General features: G+C 23.1%; 1 protein-coding gene across 2 annotated transcripts in view; it reads right to left on the reverse strand.

Moving 5' to 3' along the window:
- Nucleotides 1–346: 346 nt before the first annotated feature.
- LOC129613993 (fasciclin-1-like) overlaps nt 347–26,314 on the reverse strand; it is a 113,992-nt gene continuing 88,024 nt past the window's right edge. Inside the window, exons 3-14 of one of the 2 annotated variants that reach the window (XM_055528362.1) lie at nt 25,758–25,930; nt 25,542–25,678; nt 23,984–24,080; nt 23,645–23,810; nt 20,362–20,522; nt 12,262–12,413; nt 12,041–12,131; nt 11,712–11,920; nt 11,460–11,622; nt 10,473–10,620; nt 8,285–8,320; nt 347–3,251 (exon numbers count right to left, since the gene is read on the reverse strand). In XM_055528362.1, the coding sequence (XP_055384337.1) occupies nt 3,034–3,251; nt 8,285–8,320; nt 10,473–10,620; nt 11,460–11,622; nt 11,712–11,920; nt 12,041–12,131; nt 12,262–12,413; nt 20,362–20,522; nt 23,645–23,810; nt 23,984–24,080; nt 25,542–25,678; nt 25,758–25,930 (1,751 nt within the window). In that variant the 3' untranslated portion in view covers nt 347–3,033. The remainder of the gene's footprint in view (nt 3,252–8,284; nt 8,321–10,472; nt 10,621–11,459; nt 11,623–11,711; nt 11,921–12,040; nt 12,132–12,261; nt 12,414–20,361; nt 20,523–23,644; nt 23,811–23,983; nt 24,081–25,541; nt 25,679–25,757; nt 25,931–26,314) is intronic. The other variant, XM_055528370.1, reaches the window with a different exon arrangement.

Genomic DNA, 26,314 nt, shown 5'->3' on the forward strand with positions numbered 1-26,314 from the left:
CACTCAATTAATTAGTATAATGACGATCGGTATTGACTAAACCGAATACATTGGATAGGCAGCCCAGATTAACGCAGTAAGAAGGAATAAAACGCATTTTTATAATTCTTAAATAATTTTATTTTCCATTTTTTTGTTTTCTTTGTTTTCAGTTATATTTACTTTTATCCCCCAAATGAATCCATTATTGATAAAGTAATTCTTTTATGGTTTTTCTTTTTTAATTAATTAAAGTTTTTTTTTTAATACTTAATTTTTTTTTCCATTTCTTTTTTTTATTTTTTTTTGTTTTTACACGATTAAAATAAAATTTTTTTTGCAAGGATACTTATAATTTATTTATTCATTTTTTTTTTCTTATTTTTGTATGATTTTTTTTATTTTTCATAAAACTAATTAAAAATTATGAGAAAATATTAAAGTGGCAGAATACGAGGTCAAAAGAAAAAGAGGAAGGCAGGAGGCAGGCTTTTACAGGAAAAACAAAAAAGAAAAAATATTATTTTTTTTTTTTTAATATGGAAGTGAGAAAATTTCGATAGGTGACTTAAATTTTAAATATATATATTTATTTTTCTTTTTCTTTTTTCTTTTTTTTTTAAATTAATTAAATTTTAACTTAATAATGGTTTTAATACATGTTTTTTTTTGTTTTGTTATTTTTTTATTTACTGTTATTTATTGATTTTAAATTGCTTTCAATTTTTTTTTCAATTTTTTATTTAATTTTTTATTTTATTTTTTCTTTTTGTATTATAAACTATGGCAGTCCTTAGAATGCTGTATTGCCATAAACGTGTATCTACAAAATAGTTATGATTGAATATTCCGTCCTTTTTTTTAGTTTTTTTTTTTTTTTAATTTTTTGTTCTTTGTTTTTAGCTTAGGATGATATTACATTGGTTATGATTTCATTTTTTTTTTTTCTTTTTTATTATTATTAAAATGGCGGTGAAATAATGTCAATTTTATATATTTAAATGGGGTGTGTATGTGTGTTTTATTTTGTTTTTTTCTAATGATTTAAAATGAATGTTCGATGATTGAATTAATTTTTTTTTTTATATTTAATTTTTTCTTTTTTTGTTTTATATTAGAATTTCATTGAATTTCTTTGAGTTATTCTTTTTGTTTTTGTTGTAGCTTTTTAAGAACGCTAAATAGTTGTTATTTTGTTGTTGTTTTTGTTCTTGTTGTTGTTATTTTTGTTGTTTATCAAAAAATTCAAAATCTAAATAAATAATGTACATACTCTTGTTTTATATAATTTGGTTATTTAGTGGTAGTGATAGTAAATATATTAATTTTTTTTTATAACAATTATTTTTAAAGAACTTCATTTTTTTTTAAATGAAAACAATAAAATGTCAAATTTGTTTGGTTATGTATGACATTTGAATTGTCAATATATTACATAATTTAATCTGTTGTGTTGTATCTTGTGTAAATGTATAGTATATTTATATTATATAAATTTTTGTGTGTGTTTTATTTTATTTCAATAAATAGTTTTTATTTAATCATTTATTTATTTATTTATTTTTTTATTTCTTTTAATTCATGTTGCTAAACAAAATATCACAGCAGAAAATTTTTCATAACTACATACATACATATTATGTATATGAATAGATTAATTAGTATGGCTAGGTATTATGGTGTTGTTTTCATTGTTTGTTAGTATTTTAACAGTGTTGCCATTTTGTAAAATTTTTATAGTAAATTTTTAGCAGCCTATATTATATTTTTGTAATATTAAGAAATATTAATTTTCAGAAAAGAAAAATATTAATTTACTTTTTTAATTTTACATTTTCTAATTTTCTATGTTTCATATACATAAATGTATATATATGTTTTAATAATATTTTTATTAGCGTTCTTATGCGAATTCTTTGTATTTTTTCTTTTTATTTAACAGTAAATTAAGTTGTTCTGTTTTTTTTTTCATTTCAAAAATATCAAATAAATATTTTAGAGATTTTTATAAAGATTTTTAATTTTATCGCTGGTTCATCTCGATCTTAAAGATTATTGAAGTTCTTTTTCAATTTGTCAAAATGTCAAATTTTGTTTTGATTTTTAAAATCTTTTTGAAATAATTGGTTATTGAAAGTGAAAAGTAAAAGTTTTGGAACACAATTTTGAAAAACGTTGTGGTTTTTATTTTATTATGGTTACTATTTTTATGTCTTTACATCTTTTTGCAAGAATATACTAGTGTATATAATATTATATCGTACATGAGTACATACGAATAATAAAATATTCAAACAGTCAGAGTTCGTTACAAGTAATCTAAGTTAATCATTATAGTTTTGTGATTCTAACTCGAATTAATAATTGAAAAATACTTATTATTTTGAATGTTTAATAAAAAATTTTATTATATGCAAAGTCGAAATTTTATAACACTTTAGAATTGAATTAATTTGATTTATTAACATATTTTTTGTTAATTCTTAAATTTTGAACTTGAAACATCGGGATTTCAAGTTCTTATCGGGAAGAATACGGACTAAAATTTGACGTTTGCCATTCTTAAATGCAAAATATTCTGGCAACAACAAAATATTTTCTTTATTAAAAATTTTTATCAAACAAAATATTTACATTTTTGTAGGACAATAAATATGCAATTTTGGGAATTTTACTTGTTTAAGGAAAACTTAATTGTTAAAATAATTTGAAAACCTTCGAAATTTCCGCAACAATGACGTTTTGTTTATGTCGCTGGATTCATTACTGTCAACGAACTCATAACTGTATATTTGTTATTAAATTTTATAATGATTACTCAGTTTTTATTGAAAATTAAAAAAAAAAAATTTAATAAATACCGAAAATTAGAGAAAAAGAAATTGAAAATTTTTTGAATGTATAGTTGTAGGCTTTCGGTTTTATTTTATATTTTTTCCAAGAAATCATTGGTGTTTTTAAATTTGAAATGTTTTTTGTTCTTTTCCTTATTTCATTTTTTATTTTTTAAATATTTATTTATTTATTTTTTTTGTTCTTTTATATAATTAGTTTTTAAAGTAAAAGCTTTGCTACAATTATCATTAAAAAGCTTGCAAATATTTGATAAGCACTATATGTTGTACGTGTTGCAAAACCAGTAAAGCTTCCAGTTACAATTAGATCTCCATTGTCCATAATCGGATGATCTAATACATGTATTATTCCATTAGTACATTCTACATCGGCACGGAATACCCCAATTTTCTTTAGATTCCATTTGATATAATAACCTGAAATAAGTTTTATAAAAGAAAATAAAAAAATAATGAAATAAAAAACACAAAGAAAAAAAATAAAATATTAATTTTTTTTTTTAAAAAAATTTTTTTTTTTTTTCTAATAAATTTATTAAAATGAAAATAATAAAATATTTAATTTGTAAATATGTTTAAGATTTATTGAAATAAAATTTAACATAAATAAGTAAATCGAAAATTTTTAATATGTTTAAAATAATTAAACATTCGATATGGTTTTCTTAATAATAAAATTTGAGTGTAGTAAATTTTATTTCTGAGACATGCAGTAAAGCTATTATTAAAAATATTTAATATTAAAAATTTGTATAAATTTGCTATTAACATTAAATTTTTGAGCGCAAACTAAATCTGCCTTATTATAGAAAAGTATGCCTTTTGAAAAAGCATGTGAAGAGAAGAAATTAGAAAATTTTTCATACTTCTTAAATAATAAAAGAAGTAAATTTGAACGAAATTTTTGGAAAAATAATTCTGAATAAAGTAAAAAAAAACGAAAGCCAAAAACTTAAATTAAAATTATTTTTGAAAATCAAAGTTTTCCCACAGTAAAGTCATTCATCTTGGCTAAAAGCTTTCAGAGAAATAAATGAAATTTTCTGAGTTTGTAAGAAAATACAAAAAGAAAGTTTGTGCTAATGCATTTATGGACATATACAAAATATTGAAATATTAAACATTTCGGACTCGGCGTTAAGAAAAATCCAAAATTTGAATATATTCGCAAATTTGAATAAAAAACAATTTCCTTACAACAACAAATCTAACTGGCATATTTCGAATCCTTAGGGTTAATAAATCAAAAATGACTGGAAGTAGGTGAAATAAATTTCAGGTTAGAGAAATTCATTTCTTAATTTGACTTTAAATTTTATGTAAATGGATAAAAAGAAAAGTGAACGGATAAAGATTAACAGAATTTAATAATTTTTTCTTGATTTTGCCTGAATACCTCAACTCCCCATACGCAATTAACTCTTTTTTTCATATATGAATGAGGAATATAATAAATATATGAACAGAATTTATTAATTTACATTAAATTAATAATTTCCAGCTAAATATACTTTCATATTACAATTAAGTTGATTAGTGCAGTGCATACTACAATTAAGTTGATTTGTACCGTAAAGTGTAGTGTAACACATAGCTAGATGTTAAGTCTAGTTAGTGCAAAATTACTTTAATTTATGGAGTAGTTTTACACTTATGATTAAAATTTTAATTTTCAAAACTTTAAAAATGTGATCCCCCGAAAAATGTATAATGATTGCTTTTAAAAAAAAATTTACCAAAAAGAATGCATTAATAAAATATGAGTTCTTTCAATGATCTATATTCCAAAGTCTATAGAAAAGAACAAAGAAAAAATACATAAATTAATAAAATTTGCAGTTCTTATAATTTTTGCCATTCATTTTAAATTTATCTAATAAATTCTTTACAAGACAACAAAATTTCTGCAAATTTATACAGTCATAACCTTATTGCAGTTTTTCGTAGTGAAAATTTATACTATAATTGAAAAAAAAAAGTAATTTTTCAATTTTATAAACGCTAGAAGACAGCACAAAAGCAATGAAATTGATTAAAGTAAAAACAAAGAAATAAAAGATTTTTGGCAAAACATTTTTAATTTTTGGCAAAAGTTAAACATTCACATAGAACCGCAGTACTGCAATACTATAGAAATTTAAAATAAAATTAAATCGTCTTTACTATACTCTAATAGTATTCAACAATATTGTAGTATTAACTTTAAAGGATCGCAAAGAATACTTCTTTTTTCAATTTAATTTCAATTTAAGCATCAATAAAGCTCTCAACATAAAACAAAAACAAAATAATTCATTTTTCTTTAAAGGATCTTTTCTCCTATAACGGTACATATTATTATGGTTGTACATTATACAGATATACATACACATAGACAAGTAATGTCTCAAAATCTTTAGTAATCTTTATCTTTTGATTTCATTTAATTTTCTTTAAAGAGACATCAGGCAACTAAAGATAGTAACAAAACGAAACAAAACCCAAAACGAAAAAAAAAACAAAGAGAAAAAATCCCCAATTTCATTTATAATAATTTTTTTTTTTTTTATTTGCGTTTCCCCATGAAAAATTTCTTTTATATCACCAATTTCTAAAAATTTCAATCCTATATATTGTACGAGAAAATTAAGGACCTCAAAACCATAAAATGGAATTTTCCTTTTTATATTTTTAAGAAAACAAAATTCCAAAAATGAACAAATAAGAAAAAAAAAATTTTTTTTTAATAATAAAATTTTTTTAAGGCAAAAGTCTACAGCAACATTAACAATAATAAATTACAGGTAAATAAATATACAAGGTAAAATTTGTATAAAAAAAAGAGAAAATACATAGGTACATAAAGGGAAAAGAAAATGATAAAAGAAGAAACACAAAGATAACAGAACAGAAGGGAAAACACAAAACAAAAAAAACAAAAAAAAATACAAACAATAAAAACAAAAACAAAAAGCAGTAGCGCTTTAAAAAACAATCATTTAACAATAATTTCAACATAATTAAAAATTAATGAAATATTTTTTCATTTTATAACTGAATTTTTTTTTTTGTGTCCATAATTTTATTCAAGTTATTTTTTAAAGGTTGAGTGAAATTTTTTTAAGTGAACTTTCAGTAAAAAAAAAAAAATTCAAAAAAATTCAAAAATACTTAAAATTTTAATTAATATTCGAAAGAATGCGTCGAATGTAAAAAATGCGAAACGCGGTACCTTCAAAATTTCGTACATAATTAAATTTTATTACAGTGTGATTACATTATTTAATTACAATTATACAAACATATAATTCTTGTAAATCTTCAAAATGTAATCAATGTGCTAAAATATGACAAATCAACTAATAAATTACATAATTTGATTTTGACATATTCATAACAATGACATTAACATTGACATAAATGTGTTGAAATTATAACCGACATGAAAATACATTATTGTCATTAGGGCTGACATGTTAACACTAAACTCAAAAATTTATGTCAGAAGGCATTACTAGAATTCAGTTTACGACTTGAAATTTCCAAATACTTGTAATAGCAATACAGGATTTTTATACAGTTTACTGTAGCAACACAGTATTTTTAAAATTTCAAAGTCAGGTTATGTTAAGAGTTAACATAAATCTTACAAAAATAATCGAATCATACGATGATTTTTAATAATTTTCGCATTTTTTTAACAAATCTCGCATACTTTCTACCAATAAGATTTATTAAAGCTTTATAATTGTTATACATATTGGTCTAATTATATTAAAAAAAATTAAATTTTGAAAAATAATTTTATTTAATAAATTCATAATTATTTCTAATATAAAAGAAATCATATAGTAATTCAATTAAAAATTTTCAAAATAGTTACTAAAGTGTAGAATTTAAGCAATTATTATAAAATAACTATAAAAATTAAATTAAACACAGGTATTAATTAAGATGGCGTATGTAGGGGGTGTACCAATTGGTTAATTAAAAGCAAATTGAATTTTGTAAATAAAATGTTTTAAAAAAAAGCATAAATATGAAAAAGACTCTATACAATTTGTGTGTATAGAGTTTTTTCTATACGAATTACTCTACGATTTTAAAAGCAGAACGAAATTATACAATGTAAATACGCAAATTTTTCAATCCTCAATAATTTTAAATACAAAATAACTTTTTACTTAAAATTGTGATCGTTTCAATAGTCTTAATGTTCTGCCATGAAACATGCTTGTTTATACTATTCTAATATCTTGGTCATCACTTTTATTTCTTCAATGTTATTTTATTTAAGAAAAAACGAGAAAAAAAATAGAGTTGACCTTGTCAACTCTGTGATACCCGTACGAATTTGTTATCCTATGTGCAAATAAAGATGCCATAACTTACTAAGGGACACATTAATTTATGCAAAATTTCAATACTGTCTGTTTTTCAAAATACTGTGTGTGCCAAACTACTATTTAAGTTGTATGGCAGCTACCAGAAAAAGCTAAGAAATTTTAACAAATTTTATCAAAAACATTGGCCCTAGTAATATATTCGCTTGTGTGAAATTTCAATACCATAGCTTTTATAGTTTCTAAGATATAGCCAAATAACTTTTGAAGTTGTGTGGCAGCTACCCGAACCGGTACCCCGATCATGTCCAATTTAAATAGGGTTCTGGCACTTACTACAATAAATCATTTGTGAAAATTTGGTGAACTTAGCTCAATTAGTTTTTGAGTTATCGTTCGGACGGACGGACGGACAGACAAAGCTAAATCAACTCAGAATTTGACGCTGATCAAAAACATACACTTGAGTCTATATCTAAGACCGTTATTTCTCAGCGTTACAAACGGTAAGGCAAATTTAGTATACCCTTCGAACATACGTTCGTACGGGTATAAAAACTTGTAACAAATCTCAGATTAAAATTAATTTTCATTCAAATATTAAAAATATTTAAATGCCAAACATGCTTTCGAATCGTAAAGTATTTCGCAATAATAAGAATAATTATAAATTTTCAAACTAGAAAAATTTCGAATTTAAAAAATAAATTTTGCTACAATATGAAAATTTTTTAACCCATAAATGCATGCTAAGACCAAATTTGAAAATAAATTAAAACTCTGTGCTCTTGTGACCGTATGAAATCTGATTTTAAATTTGCATGCATGTAAGGGTTAAATTTACTTTTTTTGGAATCTTTAGAATGTAGGCATAATTTTGTTTGTGGTTATAAAAATTTCACTCAATCTTGTTTTATTATTTTTAATTTTTTTTTGGAAGGAAAATACTACCAAACAACAAAATTAATTTACAAATAGATACAAAAAAAAAACAAGGAGAATTAAATTTTTATTTAAATTTTAGCTAATTTTTTTCACAAATTTATATTTAATTTTTTTTGGTTTTTTTTTAATTTATAATTTAAATTTAAAATTTTCTTTTTTTTTTGCATTTATTTTTTAACTCACCAGGCACTTTTATTTTTTTATATTCATTGGAGAAAGCTTTTTTTTTTGATATTTTTTTAAATTTTTTTTAATTGTTTTTGTTTTTTTTTCAAAATATTTTTAATGAATGAAATGTTTAACGTTTACGTATTTGTATTGGGCCGGCGATAATTTTTAATAACAATAACAACAGTTACGAGAAAATGAGAGTTTTAAAAAAGAAAAAGAAAGAAGAAAAAAATAATTTTTTTTTTTTATATGAAAATTTTTATTTATTTAATTAATATTAAAAATATTATATTTCATTGTATATGTGATAAAAAGGATCAAAACAAGTTGAAAAAACAAAAGTAGAAAATACAAAAACAACAGAATAAGAATAAAAAATCAATTTTACCCAAAAAACAAAAATAGAGAATAAAAAAATATAACAATTTCGGATATAACAAAAAAAAATCAACAGTAAAAACAAAATGAAAATAAAAAACTCAAAAATGATGAGATGAGAGTGAAAAAAAAAATTCTTACGCTCATTTTAACTCACACAAATACGAAATGAAACTTTTAATAATAATTTTGTTTTTCAAATTAATAAAATTAATAAAGGTAAAACAATTCGTAATTGAAAGCGTCATTATTACAAATTTAATTGAAATTCGCGACATTATTAAAACTTTTGACAAGTTATTTTTGCTTTCATTATTTTTGAGTTCGAAATTATGCCACGAAATTATTGTGTGATCATTTTGCGTAACACTGAATTGGGTTTTCAATATTTTTATAAATTTTTAATAAACTGTAGTCTTATTCGTGGGAAGGTTTTCGTTTTTGCATTAAAAATGGCTTCTGATTTCACCTTTTGTGACTTTTTTGTGCGGAGCTCAAACAAAATAGTCGAAGCAAATTTCTTCCAAAAGCTAAATAAAAAATCCTGTCCCAATCCGGGAATTATAAGAGCACTGGTATTAATAGTTACTTGTAAATAACCACAGAAATGAAAGGGTTAAATTTTTTTTTTTCAAAATTGTAACAATTTTATTATCTTTTTGTTTTCTTTTTTTTCCAAAATAAATTTAAAAATTATTTTTTATATTTTGGAAAGACATATACTACAATATTCATCATAATCTGTTCATCATAAATTAAAATATACCGGAACATCAAATTCATCAAGATCTTGTGATTTGAAGTGGAAATAAAAAAATATAAAATCTAATAAAAAGTAAACCAATAATTAACCAATACCGAATTTTTTTCCAATCTGGCCTAATAAAATTTTAATTAATCTGAAAAATAAAGCTGTCACAATTTTTTTTATTCGTATTCATGCGAGTACCTCATAATTGTCAAATATACTCATTTATAAAAGAAAAATAATTTCGGATTATATTGGGAAAATGCTTCAAAATAATCAACATTAAATAAGTATAAAAATCCGTACAAAATTACAAATGAAAGAAAAAATATACAAAAATAAAAGAAAAAAATGAAATAAAAACCAGTTTTATTTTTAAGTTTTTTTTTTTCCATTTTCATTTTCATTTGTAACCTATACATTATTATATGCTACTTACAAGCAAAATATATATAATATACTTTCCAGAAATATAATTTTAATGAAATGAGAAGGATACATTTTGTAAAATTATAAAAATAAACAGAAACGGAAATACGAAATGATGAAAATTGAAAGGAAATACGAAAAAAAAACCAAAATAAAACTGATTTTAAGAAAATAAAATAACGGTATAATTCTAGGGATAATGAAATCCTTAAAATAATAATGAGTTTTTTGTACAATCTTTTTTTATTCAATAAAATGAAAACAAGAAAAAAAAATCGAATACAATAATATTGTGATAAAAAGGAAGAAAATAATTTAAGAATGAGCATGAATGAAACAAAAAACAAAAAAAAATGAAAAAGAAAAACAACTCAACAATGGAAAAACACTACTTTTTCAAAATCGAACCAAAATTATTGTTTATACTTAATTTATATTTAGAGAGACTATATAAAAAGGTACTTGATTAACACAAATAAAAGAAACAAACCAAAAATATCTTTTCTTTTGTTATTATTATAAAAATAAAAATTGTTTTTTGTTTTTTAATTATATATTAAATAAGTATATAAGTATATGAATATATGTTAACACAATATACACATATATATACTTGTACAAACATATATAAATTAGTATACTTACGACCAAGTTCTTCATAAATTCCAAGTTTAAGGGAATCTCTTTGGGTTGGCAACACCGTAGGACCTTCTCTTTTTGTTATTTCAGCAAGATCTTTCATTTTATATATTCTATCAGAAATGACTAGATGACGTTCTAAAAGTTGAGTTGACTAAATGAAATGGAAAAATAAAATTTATAATTTTTGTTGAAATAATTGTACAATATTTTATATAAAGAATGATTCCTTAATTTATTTGATATATAACAAAGAACTGTCCACCAGTTGGCCATTAAAGTATGTACATAAGAAGATATTTTTGAATAAAGGAAAATTGATGGGAGAAACTTGAATTTTTCGCGATGTCTTTCTAAACAAAGTAATCAAGACTCATCTAACTAGGTCTGACATTTTCTCTTCTTCTGTTTTGATGGAAATTAAATAATTTCTAAAATTTTGCTTTCATTTCACATAGAATTTTGGCATAATATAAAGTAAATAACTATATTTCTGTAATATAGTACAAGTGTTTAAGAGAACATTTGTTAAATTTTTATTTTCGAAAAGATGGCCGAAAGTCAAATACGATTAGAAACCCCACACTCTACACAAACTTCTTCCATTTTAAAACCTCTAATCGGGTGAAACACGTGTTTTATTTTGTTTTAACATACTTAATTTGATTATTCGAATTATTTTATTAATTTGATCTGAATTTATTGCATACTTCAGGGATAAATGTTTTTATAATTTTTCAATAAAACAGTTCGTTTTTTAATGCGATAAGCTACTCGGTCGGATTTTTATACCACATATTCTTTAAACGCCTTTTTTTAAGTTTTATATTCTTGCAATAACTTAAATATTACAATTATTAAGAATACAAATTAAACTATTCTATTAAACTCGCACTTAACAATGCTGATCCCATATAATTTAATTGTATTTGTCATTAAACTTAATTTTATTGAAATACTTAACAAAAAGAAATTATTTTATTGTTTACTTACATGATATCTAAATTCTGGCATAAATATTTTTTTATATTTTGATGGTTGTTCATTTCTCAAATATTCCCAACCTTTATCACGTGTAACAAAATAAGTGTAACGTTTAGTTGTATCACCCAATTGTTTATTGAAATCAGAAAATGTTCCAATTGTATAAGTTCCACTATATTTGATAAGAAATAAAAATTAAATTGAAAAATTCAAGAATTTAGTAAATTTAACAGGAAAAAGAAAACAAAATATTTTTCTTACTTTAACATTGGATCCTCTTTTAGTTTTCCTAAAACTGTGGTATATGGTACACCTAAAACTTTATCGATTATATGTACATAACCATTTGTTTGTGCGATATCGGTTTGAATTAAAGTTGCATTAACACCTTTACCCTCAACGGTGATCGTATCACCCAAAATATTGAAATACAATGCTGTTCGATTATTTAAAGTCGGTAATAACGTAATCTAGTTTGAGTATAATAAAAATTTATTTTAAATTTCATAAGACTTTTAAATATAAAATACGAAAAATTTTGATTCTCAACAAGATATAGAATTTTTAAATTACAAAATCCGGAAACTTACTCGATTTTCATTTCTTGCTTTAATAGTTGCAATATCAACTCTGTCTCTAATTACGTGCATATTCAAAATATCCTTCATTTTCTCTCGATTTCTTTTTTCGCATTTAAATTATTTAGAAAAAAAACAAATATTTTTATTTATTATTTATTTTAATTTATTACAGAAAATTAATTTATGCATATATACATGAAAATTTAATAAATTAATTTTTATTTACTGACCTAATTACATTGTTAATATTAGCATTATCCCATGCTTCATTACTAGGTGCCAATATTGTTACATTTGGTAAACTTGCAATTTCACCAAGAACTTCACCACCAATATCCATAATTGTTTCATAGAATTTATGTAAGGCTCCATTCTCTTCATCCTTAAATATTGTTATCATTAGAATTCATAAAATTAATTTTATGCGAAAAATTATCATAAATTTAATTATTTTTTATACGAAAACAAACAAATAAATTAAAACAAAAACAAAATGTAAATTTAGTAAATAAATTAAAAATTTCTTGACAATAAAATTATAAATTTTGAAAAATTTTTTTTTTTCTTCTTTTGTTCTTATAATATAATATAAAACATAAACAAAAACAATAAAAATTCAAATTAAAAAATGTTAGTTTGTTTTTTTGGCGTGCAAAATTTTTTTCTTTTCAACATAATTTTTAATTTAAACAAAAACAAGGAACGAATATTAATTTTTAATTATGATGATGAATTTTCTTAAACAAGTTAAAGATTTGAGTAAATAATGATTAATTCAGTTGTAAGTCATAATTTTTTGTAAGTTGAACTAAAAATATTTTCCTTTATAATTCCCTCAGGGAAATTCATAATGACTCAGAATTTATAAAAACCGGAATTTTTCCAAAAAATTCTTGGAACAATTCAAAATATAATTTTTAATAATTTACGGAAACCAAATGCATTTTTCAAACCGAAACCAAATGCATTGAAAGTGTTGGTGAATAATGAAGAACCTTAAATAATAGCGTTTAGAGAAATTTTGTGAATGTTTTATATTTGAAAATGTTTTCATTAATTTTGAAATCGAGTAATCGTACAACAAATATAGGAGCTATGTATTGTTTCATATCTCAAAGAATTTCAAAAAATGTTTGATTTTGTTAAGTAAAACTGATTCGAATGAAATTTGATGAAGTAAGAGGCGTTCATACAAAGAAGGAAATTTTTAAAAAATCGTATAATATTAATAACCTCTTAGTAAATCGTAATTATAAAAATACGAGCTCTGTATAGAAATATCTCAATTCTAATTTCAAACATATACAAAATATTTATTTATTTTCAAAATTTTATAGTTTTTTTCTTTACATCTAATTTTTTTCATATACAACTTTATATGTATACATCTAATAATTTCACAATAATTATTTGATGTATATGAACACAATAGGAGAGAATTATGATAAATGAGAAAATTTTATTTTCTACTGTTTCCCGTTCGAGTAAATTTCAGTGAGATAAAAATTTTCTCAATTGCTACGACGAACTTTACAAATCAATTTTTACATCAGATCAAACACAGTTTGTATGAACAAAATTTGATTATTCGAAATTTTATGAAAATTTAATAAATTTAACTTTCTCAGAGAATAAAATTTTTAATAATAATAAAACGAGAAGAATTTGTTATAATTTAATTATTTGCGTATATACAACGTAACATAAAGACCCAGTAAACTTATAACTCAGAAACTTATTTTTTATTTTTTCAATTGAAAATGAATAATGAAATTTAATTAAATTTACAATAATTTTTGCCAATATTGTAATCGAATTTTTAATTAATAATTATTATGTGCTTCTATAATTTCATAATTGAATTGAATTCGAAAAATAAAAACAATATTTTTTATTTCTTTTCTATTATAATAACATAATAAAATTTCAATTACATAATTAACAATTTAACAAGAAATTATCGAAAAAGGAACCAAATTATATTAATTATTAATTACAGAAATAAATTAAAAAAAGAAATATATATATATATATATATATACGTTTTCTACCAATGTTTTCAAAACATTTTCACAATTTTCAACTTTTATATACAAATATATTTATATATTTTATTTATATTTATAAATTTAATTATAAAATCTATTTTTTTTTATAATTATATTTCCATTAACATTAAAAATACTTACATCAATCTAGTTTTTAGTTTTAATTTTTTATAATTATATAAATTTTTTTTAAGTGTTTAAACGAATTCGTAAATTGGTCGAATTTTTCGAAGATTTTTTTTTAACATTTTCGAAGTTTTAAGTTAAAAAACAAACAATGATATTCGAAAGAAACATAATAAGAGATCAAGAAAAGAAATATAATATTAATTATTAATATTTTAATTTCTTTTAATCATTATTAAATTATTTATATAATTTTTTTTTTTTTTTGAAAAAACATTTAGCAAAAAAAATATCTGAAATAATCAAGCACTCAATTAAATAAAACATCCTAAAGAAAACGTTAATGAATTGGATGATTTTTTGAAAAACGAAAAAAAAAGAACAATACAAAGGCTGATTTGTTTTGAATTAAAAAATTAATAAATCTATATATTTTTTAAATTCTGATTTTGTTTTAATTCTAAATAATAATATAGCATAGTCACTAATTATGATGTCAGTACAAAGATTATGGTAATAGTATGTTGTTGTTTATTATTAAATGTTAATAATCATAATGTAGAAACTAAGAACAAAAACAATATACAGAGGTCGAATTGAAAAGATGAAATTTTGTAATATTGAAAAGATTGTCATGTAAGTGTAGAAAATAATATTAAAGAGAACACATTGAACAATTTTTCTCTCACTAAAAATAAAAATTTTTCCAACATTTTAAAATATGATCGCGCAGTTTTTCAGTATGAAATACTTGATAGTTTGATACTTACTGTATGAAATACTTTAAGGAGCAGTTTTACAGTGGATTTTTGATTGTTGCATGGAAAATTATAACAATGTTTTCTAAGTTGTTAATGGAGACCAACGAAAAATTTAAGCTTACAAATTTTACAGTCTGATCGTGTTTATCGCTTTTTTACTCACTTTTTATTCACTTTCAAATCAGAATTTTTAGTATTTTCAGATGGATGTTTCACTTTTCCAATAACTCATTTTATTGTAAATTTGATGTTTTCATAATATCGATTGACCGTCTCACTTTCAAAAACAAAATGAATAAATTTTGTATGCATTTTAGAAAAAAACGAGATACGCAATACTAAATAATTCTTCTCATTCGAAAATTACATTTTTCAAGTACATGATAGTTACTCACTTTCTTCTCACTTTCCGAGTAAAATAGCGAAATAGATGATCAGCCCCTTAATGTTATTATTTTCTCATTATATAAAATTTTAAATTATTTTCAGTGAGGAGAAAAGCTTGTAATATTTTTTTTTGTATATATATGTGTTCCCTTGCATATTATTGTTTACACCGTAGAATAGTTTAGTTTTTAGTAAAAAGAAAACATCTAATTTAAAAAATCAAAAAACAAAAATCCTATGATATCTAATTATATAAGAGTGAAATACGATTACTTTTAAATAAATAATTAAAAGTATCACAGGAGACAAACCTATTGGGCTAAATATGAAACCTTTTGAAGTTTATACAAATTCTATGACACAATACAAATTTTCTAAAAAAGTTGGAAAAAATATTAATACAATTAATATTTTTGATAAAAATTTAAAATTAATTGCGCTCATTTGATAAGCAATTTGTCACATTTTCACTTAACTTTAGATAATTAGCAAGGAAACTTGTTATCAGAACCACGTGTATTACCAAAACCAATGTTTGACCGTCTGATTAATATGTTTGTAAATATTACAATCACTTTTAACAACTTATTGCTAAAATTAGCAAGGTTCTATTCAAATGATTGCTTCTCTTTTAATTTTAATGAAACAAAAGACTCTTTCTTTTGCTTATAAAAGAGCGAATTTAAAACTTATATGTAGCTCTACTCCAATTGCCTTTTTATCTACATTTCAATATTGCTTTGTAATTTTGTTACCTCAATTAATTCATTTCGTTTAGAAATAAAATTAACAAAATTAAAAACCATTTATGCTTTCTTTTCATATTTCTCTTATAATATTGAATTATGAGAATTGCAATTGCAAAATGATGTTATTTTTAACTTTACAAGTAAACTTACACTTGCAACCAGCTTACAGGCGAAAATCTATCACTTTTATAATACAATCTACTCAAATTTTTACTACTTAATAATTTTTTTTACTTCTCCTAAATATATGCAATTTTATTTAAGAATTCATTTCGTTCTATTTTAAACATGGAACTAAATAATTTTCTTTCACGCATGTTGTAAATGGCTTTTATACCCTGCACTTCGTGAAAAGTATATTAATTTTGGTATGGAGTTTGTAACTACTTGAAGGAGTCATCTGCGGTATGGACATATATATATATTCTTGCTCAGCGTAAAATTCTGCGTCGATTTAGACATGTCCGTCCGTCCGACCGTCCGTCCATCCGCCCGTTCGTTCGTCCGTCCGTACGATCGCACGATAACTCAAAAACGAATAATGCAATCGACACCAAACTTTCACAAGTTTTTTCTTTTGTGCCAAGGACGAACCCTATTGTTATTAGACTAAGTCGGACAACGGGTCAGGGGAGCTGCCATACGACTCAAAGAGTTTATTTTAAATATTTCAAAAACTAATAAAGCTATAAATATAAAATTTTGTATACATGTGTCCAATTATATTCTACACATGCTCTAAAAATTATAATGGGATATCTGCACCAGTTCGGGTGGCTGCCTTACAACTCTAACAGTAAATTTTTTATGTTCGGCAAAATAATAAAGTCAGATTCATGAAACTTGGCAGTCATGTGTCCAATTATAGATCAAATATATTTCTGAAGTTTTAGAGGAATTGCTTGACAGGTTCGGCTACCTGCCATACAACTCCAGAAGCTAATTTTAAATACTTGGAAAAATAATAAAGTCAGATTCATGAAACTTGACAGTTGTGTGTCGAGTTATAGGTCAGATATATTTCTGAAGTTTTGGTGGAATTGCTTGACAGGTTCGAGTAGCTCCCATACAAGTCCAAAAGCTTATTTTACATATTTGGAAAAATAACAAAGTCAGATTCATGAAACTTGGCAGTTGTGTGCCCGATTATAGATCAGATATTATTGACAAGTTTTGATGGAATTACTTGTCAGGTTCAGGTACTTGACATACAACTCCAAAAGCTAATTTTAAATATTTGGAAAAATTATAAAGTCAGATTCATGAAACTTGGCAGTCAGGTGTCCAATTATAGGTTAGACATGTCCGTGAAGTTTCTATTGAATGATTTCACAGGTTTGAGTGATTGCTACACAATAACGAAAGGACCCTGCACCTAACTCAATCGGTTTATACCGACTGAAACGTTTTTACTTGTTTGTATTTATTTTTAAGTGGTTAGAAGCAAAAACTTTTTAAGTCGTACTGCGTAATATAATTTTATATTGCACTTCAATTTTGAATTTTTTATAATTTAATGAAGTGTAAATAATGAAGAAAAATATAAAAGATAGCAATTTTCTTCAAATAAATTTCATATTTCCTTTGCAAATCGAGAATATCGTAACAAGAGTTTGGCAATTTATTGAAAATTTTATTCACGTATATATTCTGCTCAATTTTTGATCACAGTCCACTTATCTGATTCGGAAGTTAATTTAGGTAAATTACAACAGCTTCAGTTTTTTTTTAGTTTTTAACTAAAATATAAATTTCAAATATGATTTACTTGCAAAATATTTGTTTTATTTAACAAGTTTTTACTTAAAACCACAGATTAATTAAAATATAAGTTGCACAAGAAAAATATGAAATTTAAAGTTTTTGAATTCAGTGTTTTTGTTAGCTTAATTTTTAATTAAAACTAAATGTTTAACTTTTTATGAATATTTTGTGTTTAAGAATTACATCAATGTACAATTATTAATAATTTTAATAATATAATGCATATTAAAATTATGTTAAATATAAATTTTATATAATATTAATTTAGCGTTTTGTATTAAAATATGCGTGAAATAATGAAAATGTTTTGTGCATTTATTTCTTTTTTATACAATTATATAATAAATTTATAAAGATCAAAGAATAATTAGATGCAATTACTGAAACTATATATAGAGACTGAATGATATAAGCTAGAATGCTATAAAGCTGATTAGTCAACGAAAAAAAAATAAATTCGAAATTTTTATCCAAAAGTTGAAAAAAAAAATGAATCATGCAAATTTTGAATTCAGTATGATTTTAATTAATGAAAATGGAATATAAAAGATGAACTATTTCTAAACTAAATGAAATTTTTAGCAATGGATTTTTTTTATTTGTCATTTTTTTTGCATTTAATGAGCCTGTGGTATATATTAAACACCAACATGCCATTCTATTCCATTTTATAAAGCATTTTTAAGCTATTTACTAAATACATACATTTTTCTATTTCAAGTATAAATAATATCTATGCATTTTACATTATACAACAACAGCGTGTATTTATGTATGTTACGGGAGAAAATAACATTGCATTCAGAGTTAAATGAAGAGGAATAAAGCAAAGCTTCAAAACAATTTTGCATTTCAATTATGTTAAAACGAATGAATGAATGAATGGATGCATATGAATTTTTAATCAATATTAAAATGCATAATTATTTATTTATTAATTAAAAAATATCCTTTGATAATATAATTTTTTATTACTTTACCTTGAATGACTGGTAATGTTAACCATTAAATGAAAACACCCCCAATTTTTAGTTTTTATTTATAGTTTTTTTTTTTAATGTAAAAGGTATAGGAGGAAAAAGTTTTTAATAGTTCCGTTTTCCAAGTTTTATAGATTTCATTTTTTTTTTTAAGATGCGATGGTTTTTTTTTGTAAGTTTATTTAAGGTTAATATTTGTGTTTTATGTGTAGAAAAAACAAGAAATGAAATAGAAAGTAAATAAAAAAATTAATATTAGTTATTAATTATCAGAGTTTTTTTCTTTTCAATTATTTTATATGTTGATATAAATATATTTACAAAAAATAATTTTTCAATTTTAAATTCAAAGTTGAAAAAGAATGCTCTCGAAATTTCAATAAAGTAATTAAGAAATATCATTAAATTTTTACTTTAAATTAAAAAGTTCTTTGCTATAAATTATATTCAGAATAATAAATGTTGAATATTTCTTTAATTTAACGTAGTCATCAATTTGTATAATATTAAAATAAATCCTACAAATTCAGATTTTTTAATTAAATTTTATTTTTTCACTAATCACTCATTTTTCTAATTGATATGATTATACTACACGCCTATAGTAAAACATTGCCAGATAAAAAATATTTGCGTTATAAGATTGTTGTAAAATTGAAATAGACGGAAGTCGAAAATTTTCAAAACCGAATGTATCGTGTTTTTTGCCAATTTTAATTGTAGCGATCATATCCTATGAAAAACTCACAATTATATATTTATTATAATTATGCCACTTGCATGTTAGATATCTTCATTTTTTCAATGAGATTAAGATATCTGCATAAATATTAATCAAACTTCTATTAAAAAAACATTAATTTTAATTAACGATAATTTATTGAATTAATAAACGAAAACCGTAAATAAATACCATTTAATAAATTGAAGTTTTCGTTTAAATGCAGTAAATTCTATATAATAACTAATTTAAAAAAAATTTCTTTATGAATTTTACAGAAAATGTAAAATCACACCAAGCGAGTATTTTTTATTACAATTCTAACATAACCATATTATGTAAACGCCACAGAAATCAGAATTTTAATTATCAGGTAGGCATGTTAAAATATTGTGTATCTTCTACAGAAATTATTTTTGGCGATATTTTCCTTTTTACGGTAGCTGAAATCTTTTCTAAATCAAAATATAAAATAGCCTTTCTCTCGAAAAGATGTTAAATCTTGAATATTTTTAATCGAATTTATATTTTTCTACGTTAAATGAAATTTCTCTATTATATTTTTTTAATATAAATATACGCCAATTATGAACAAGTTTCTGTCTTGATATTTGTATATATTCATTTTCATTTTCAAATCTATTTTATTTTATATAAAACACAAAAGTATAATATTTTAGTGTAATTATGGCGTTTATAACATTATTTTGTTCACACCTTTCTTTATTAATTTTTCAATTTAGCAAAAATAAATATAATTATATTCAAAAAATTAATTAAATTAATTTACTCACCTGTAAAAATTGTGTTACCGTTGAATCAATTATCATTAAAGGCCTTGATATTAAATGTACAACACCATTTTGAACCGGTATATTTGCTTTAACAATTTCAGCAAGTACAACACCTCTTGGGTGTTTTGGATCTGCAGTAATTGTATTTGACTTAACGTACACTAAAATAAAAAATTTAAATGTTACACAAACATAAATTTTGTTGTGTATGATTGAAATGAATGTTTTTCATTTTCATACCAATTTTGTAAAAATATAACAATTATTTTAAAGTATTCTGTTGAAGTAATCTGAACTCATTTTTATTTTGTAACTCTATATTAAATATGGACTTAAGGAACGTCGACTAATCAGTTAGTTAGTATAACAAATATGAAATGAGTATGAAATATAGCAATTTTATTAAAATATTGTTATACTAAATCAGAATTAAGAAATCAAATATATTTCATGAATTTATGAAAATTTAATGGCGATTTTTTTCTTTCATCAAATAAAATCCGCGAACGTAATTATTTAAAATGGGTACTATATGAATTAAAAAACAATAAGGAGATTCTCTTGAAAATGTTTTCATTAAACAGAAATAGCTTTTAACAGTATTACGTATACAAATGTAAAAATTCTACTAAAATATAATTCAAGCACGGAAAAAGCATCAAGCCTGCAAGATTATATTAATAAACAGCTACACTCTAGGAATTATTTTAAAAAGTCAATAAGTTTTAATCACTTTTAAAATGAATTCAACATGAACTTCTGTAACACACCCATTCTGAATAAAATGCTTTTAAATTTTTTTTAGATAAACCGTCTAAGAAGTTATCGTTAAATGAAAAAATAAATCAAATTTTCAACACTACTTTCATTTTATAAAAATAACATGAAGTTTACACGAAAACTCTTTTAGTCATCGAATTTCAAAATAAAAGGATAAAAAAAGTAGATACGCAATTCAAAAATTTCTCATTCAATTTTTAACACAAAAATCCTAGGCGTTAAAACCTACAACAACTTACACTTATTCAAAACCATAATCTTTCATTTTCATGTCTTTTTTGAACTTTACCTCACTTTATTTAAAATGTCGTAACAATAAATTGTATAGGTCACAAAATACATTGCAATTCTATGAATTTTAAATACGCTTAAAAGTTTAACATCAGATGGGTTCAGTTTAATTCAACAGTTTTACCACCACAAAAAAAAATTTTAGTCATGAACAGTTTTTGTAATATACAAATCATTTTTGTTTTTTTTTGCCTACCTGAAAGTCAAGTGCAGTAAAGTTATTGTAAATTGAAGTTTAAACAAAAAAGAACTGTTCCTTTCTGAAATTTTCATATTTTTTTTCATGGTTTTTAATCAAAACTAATGGATCTTTTAAAATGTTGTAGAACTATAGAAACAGACAAACTCATATTAAATAAATTTTTGATTAACAAAATGACAAACGTATGGGATTTGACAGAAATATTAAAGGATTTTCATTTAGTGTGTGAAATTGTTTAAAGCTCTTAAACAAAAAACAAACTAAAAACTTTCCAATCTTGAAAGTAGATAAAATACAATGTGCTGCAAATACCATTGTTATCAACACCAACTTGATATTTGTAAAATTGCAAACAATATAGGTTTGTTCAAGAATTAAATAAACTGTACTATGTCCAAAAATTACTGAACTAAATCCCAATTTAAATAGTTGAACATTATCAAAATCTATAAGAAATTTATCAGTTGTTAAATTTTATATGAAGTTGAAATAGAATTTATGAATAATTCGCATTCAAACAAAATGGAAATGTACTTTAAAATTAAATACGTTTTAAGAGGATTGAAGAAAAATTCTAAAGTTACTAAAAAATTTATACATATTTCATATGAATTCAGCGGGAAAATAAACTACAATGAGTTTGGGACTCGTGAAATTACTAAAATGTTAATTAGTAATTTCACGAGTCCCAAAGCTAACAAAAGTTCCAAAAAATTTTTGACAAAAATTTTTCGTATTGAGAGAAATTAATCTGGCAGGAAAAGAATTGATTTATTAATAAGTTATTACTTATGCCCAATGTTAACTTTGGTATACAGTTTCTTATTTAAAATCAAATCTTATTGAAAATATCCTACATAATGTTCAAAAAAATTTCTATTTAAATCAGATAAAAAATTTCAATTGTTCTAAAGCATTTCATACGTTCACATATTCTTTTGCTTCTTAAGATTAAAGTCTATTGAAAATTGTCAATGCTACGCATAGGATTAAAATTCTCCGATAATGCCATTCTATCATTAACATATTCAACTAAAAGTATTTTAAACCATTATCTTTAATTTAACAGTAAGTTTCTTAAGTATACAAATCTTATACAACTATGTGTTCAGGAAAAATTCTTTGGTTTAAACATAAAAACTGATAATGTCACAAATTTGTCTTTAATGTTTAAAGAATTGTCATATTAAAGCTTTTGTACAATTAGAGAAAGAACTTGGTGTCAAAAGTTTTATGATAAAAGACAATTTAAGGTTTTCCTTTTTTTATCAATTCTCCAAATAATTGAAATAAATGTCGCACCCCTGCGGTAAAAGTGTGGTAAAGCAAAAGTTATTTACCTTTTACAAGTTACTTTTTTGCAAATATTTTCTTCTATACTTTGCACATCGAAAGGACGTTAAAGCACATTTATACCTTGGTTCAAATAAAATTTATTTTTATTCCAGACAAAATTATAGAAAAATATATGAAGATTTGGAATTTTTTAAAATATGCTAAACATAATTTTTGCAGTTTGTACAATATTAAGAAAACTTGAGGATCTAATACGAGAAATATTAAGAAAACTCATGGATCCAAACTCAATATTTTAAGTATTTTTCATAAATTTCAAAAATTGAAATAAAATTTTGTATAACAGTTAGCTGACACAATATTATTAATGTATTAAATTCGAAAATTGTTTTGATTCCAAGTCAAGTAGAAGTACAGTCCAATATTTTTAGCGCTGCGATTTCATCTTTTTACCTATTCTTAAGATTTTATACAAACATAAAACAAATAAATAATGAGAGCGGATGAAAAATTAAAGTAAAATATTTTTTTTACTATGAGAAAGAGAGATTTTTTAGACAAAACGGCTACCAACTGTGCCTTGGAAATATAAGAAGAAAATATTACAAATTTTTCTGGAAGCAACCTTCACATTTATAGTTAATATGACAAAATATAATTTCATACATATAGATTTATTAATGAGTTGCTATTTTAATAAAATTTTGTACTTACTTTTATTACCAGTTTCAAAGAATGTTACAGATACTTTAATATTATCTTCAAAAGCGGCAGTGGTCTGAGGCTGATCTAATGGTGCAGCTGCTGTAAATAGTGGATTATTTAATATAACATGACCATCAATTACTTTATGATCTACAAGAGCGCTTCTGGCTGTCGTCTAGACAATCGAAAAAAAAATTATGTGTTATTCAAATTGATATTGAATTAAGTTACATATTCCCAAATGCATATCGGACAAAAAGAAAGAATAATAAAGAAAAAATGGAAAAAAAAATATTTGTAAGTATATCTGTATAAATTTATGAATTTGTAAATATTTGGTTAATTTACCTTGAATCCTAAATCAATTGGCAAAAAGAAGGTATGCTCCCCAGGTGCATTATAAAGATCTTGTTTTTTCATAAGTTGTACCTGATTCCTATATGACCTATAAATATTCAAATGAAAAAAAACAGAATTTAAATGTGTACGTACGTATGTAAAATCTATTTAGTTAAAGCAGAAATAATAAAGAAAAATTATAAAAATTTTATAGAAACAGAAAATTCTTTCTCACTTGTAGTGTCTTACATATCTTGAGGTTATGGGGAAATTTGAAAATTTTCAAATATAAAATGAAAATTCCAGAAGGATAATTGAAATATCAATTCTCTTTTTTTTTTTTTCTTTTTTTTAAAAATCGATAAGAATTGTTAACCAAAAAGTAAACAGCAAAAATTAGTACTGATCGATTTCAAGGAAATTCAAATTGTGAAAATAAATTTCTAAGTAGACAAGGATACATTTTTTTTTTATAAAGAAAATTTGCCTCTTAAGAAAACCAATACCCACAAGGAAAATTCTAAATAAATTGTTTTTTTTTTTGGTAAAGATTGCCATTTAAAAGGTGTTACAATTGTTGGGGTGAAATAAATTCACGAGAAACTTATTCTTTTAACAAACAAAAACTGAATAAATTTCAATGGATTTCAACATATTAAAATAAAAAATATTGTGAACAATTTATTTATTGTGTTAAGAACAAATTTTTAATTTTGCTGCTGACAAGAGGTTCGAACTCAAGTTGTATAATAGTTGCAAAAACTGTGATAAAATTTCGTTGCAGCTGTAGTGTTTAAAACTCCAACCAACAAAATATTTTAAAATGAGAAAGAAAATAAACCAAAGCGTAACTGTTAAAGCACAGTCATCCACACTTATTTCATAATTCAATTTTTTAAACTATTCTTGTAGGATTTTTTAATCCGATTTGCTTTATCTTATTAATAAGTGGTGAAATTTGGAATTAAACATTCTCATTTCTTAATTTTGTTCTGATAAGGCAGTTTAATTATTAAAATTTGATGTTAAATTTATGAAAATAATTATTAGTTTCACTAAGATGCAACACCCTGAAAATTCCTGGTTTATATTCCAATGAACTTAACGGAAGGAAAATTGAAAAAAAAAATGATAAAAAATAAATTGAAGCAAGGACTTTTATCAAATACAATGTCCTTTCGTCTTTCTTTTGTTTCTTTTCATAAAAAGGTTAATGAACTGAACGGAAGGATAATTTTTTTCAGCGATTTCATTAGTAAATGTTAAAACATTAAATGGGTAAAATTGTGTAAAGGTTTCTAAATAAATTGAAAGACCTAAACAAAACCAAACCAAATTTGTGTTAAAAAATCTTTTAATTAACACAAACCTGAAATTCAATATAGTTGTTCGCCTATTATATCTTCAAAATTGTTACAATTTTTTTTTATATTCTTTTTAAGAATTCAACAGTTCAAGAAGTTTCAGCAGTTTGCAATTAAAAACTAGAATCTCTTCAAAATTTCAGGGCTCAAAATGAATTTGGTACAAAAAAATAATTTCCACATCACATAAATTTTAAACTTACCTTAATTTGAAATTTCCAATATTAAATGATTCATAAAAATTTAATAATTGAAAAGCGCTTGGATTTACAGGAACATGAATATTTTGTGGACCGTTTTGTGTTAATGGCTCTAGAACTTGATCAATTACATAAATGACCTATAAATTTAAATAATTTAATGATTTTTTTCTTTCTATATAATTACACATTATTTAATTTATTCTAAAGATCTTTTACCTGTTTTTTGTCCAAATGATTTTTAAATTCTAATGTGCGAGATGGTACTACACGGGCATTATTAACAAATGTTTCACCTTGCCTGGTCTGTTTAATATAAAGTGGTAAATTACCATCAACATCTGATGAAATTGCCATAGATTTAAGTTGATCGCTTGCTATCGCTGATGTTGCTATAATATGGAAAAGTTAAAGTTGACTTTTAAATGCTGTTATAAGTAACTTTTAAAAATAATATTGAAATTTTTTAAGCATTCATCCATTTTTGTACAGTTTTTTTCATATTCGCTCAAATTGTTGTCATATATAAATATAAACAAAAAAAAGTCTCTTTACTAAATTTTTTAAAGTTCTTCCTTAATAAAATTCAATTACATTAGCGTCATGCCTGTTCGCCACAGAAATCCTATTAGGTTTCAAAAACAGGTTTCCCAAAATTTGTTCAGACAAAGGTTTCAGATGATGCAGATTTTATTGCACGTGTTTTATCAGAACTATATACCAAAATTCGATTTAAGTTTAGAAGTTAAAGAAAATACAATTTTGAAGGCTCATGT

The sequence above is a fragment of the Condylostylus longicornis genome, unplaced genomic scaffold (assembly GCF_029603195.1).
Source record: "Condylostylus longicornis isolate FDR11 unplaced genomic scaffold, ASM2960319v2 ptg000004l, whole genome shotgun sequence".
In the NCBI taxonomy this organism is placed as follows: Eukaryota; Metazoa; Arthropoda; class Insecta; order Diptera; family Dolichopodidae; genus Condylostylus; species Condylostylus longicornis.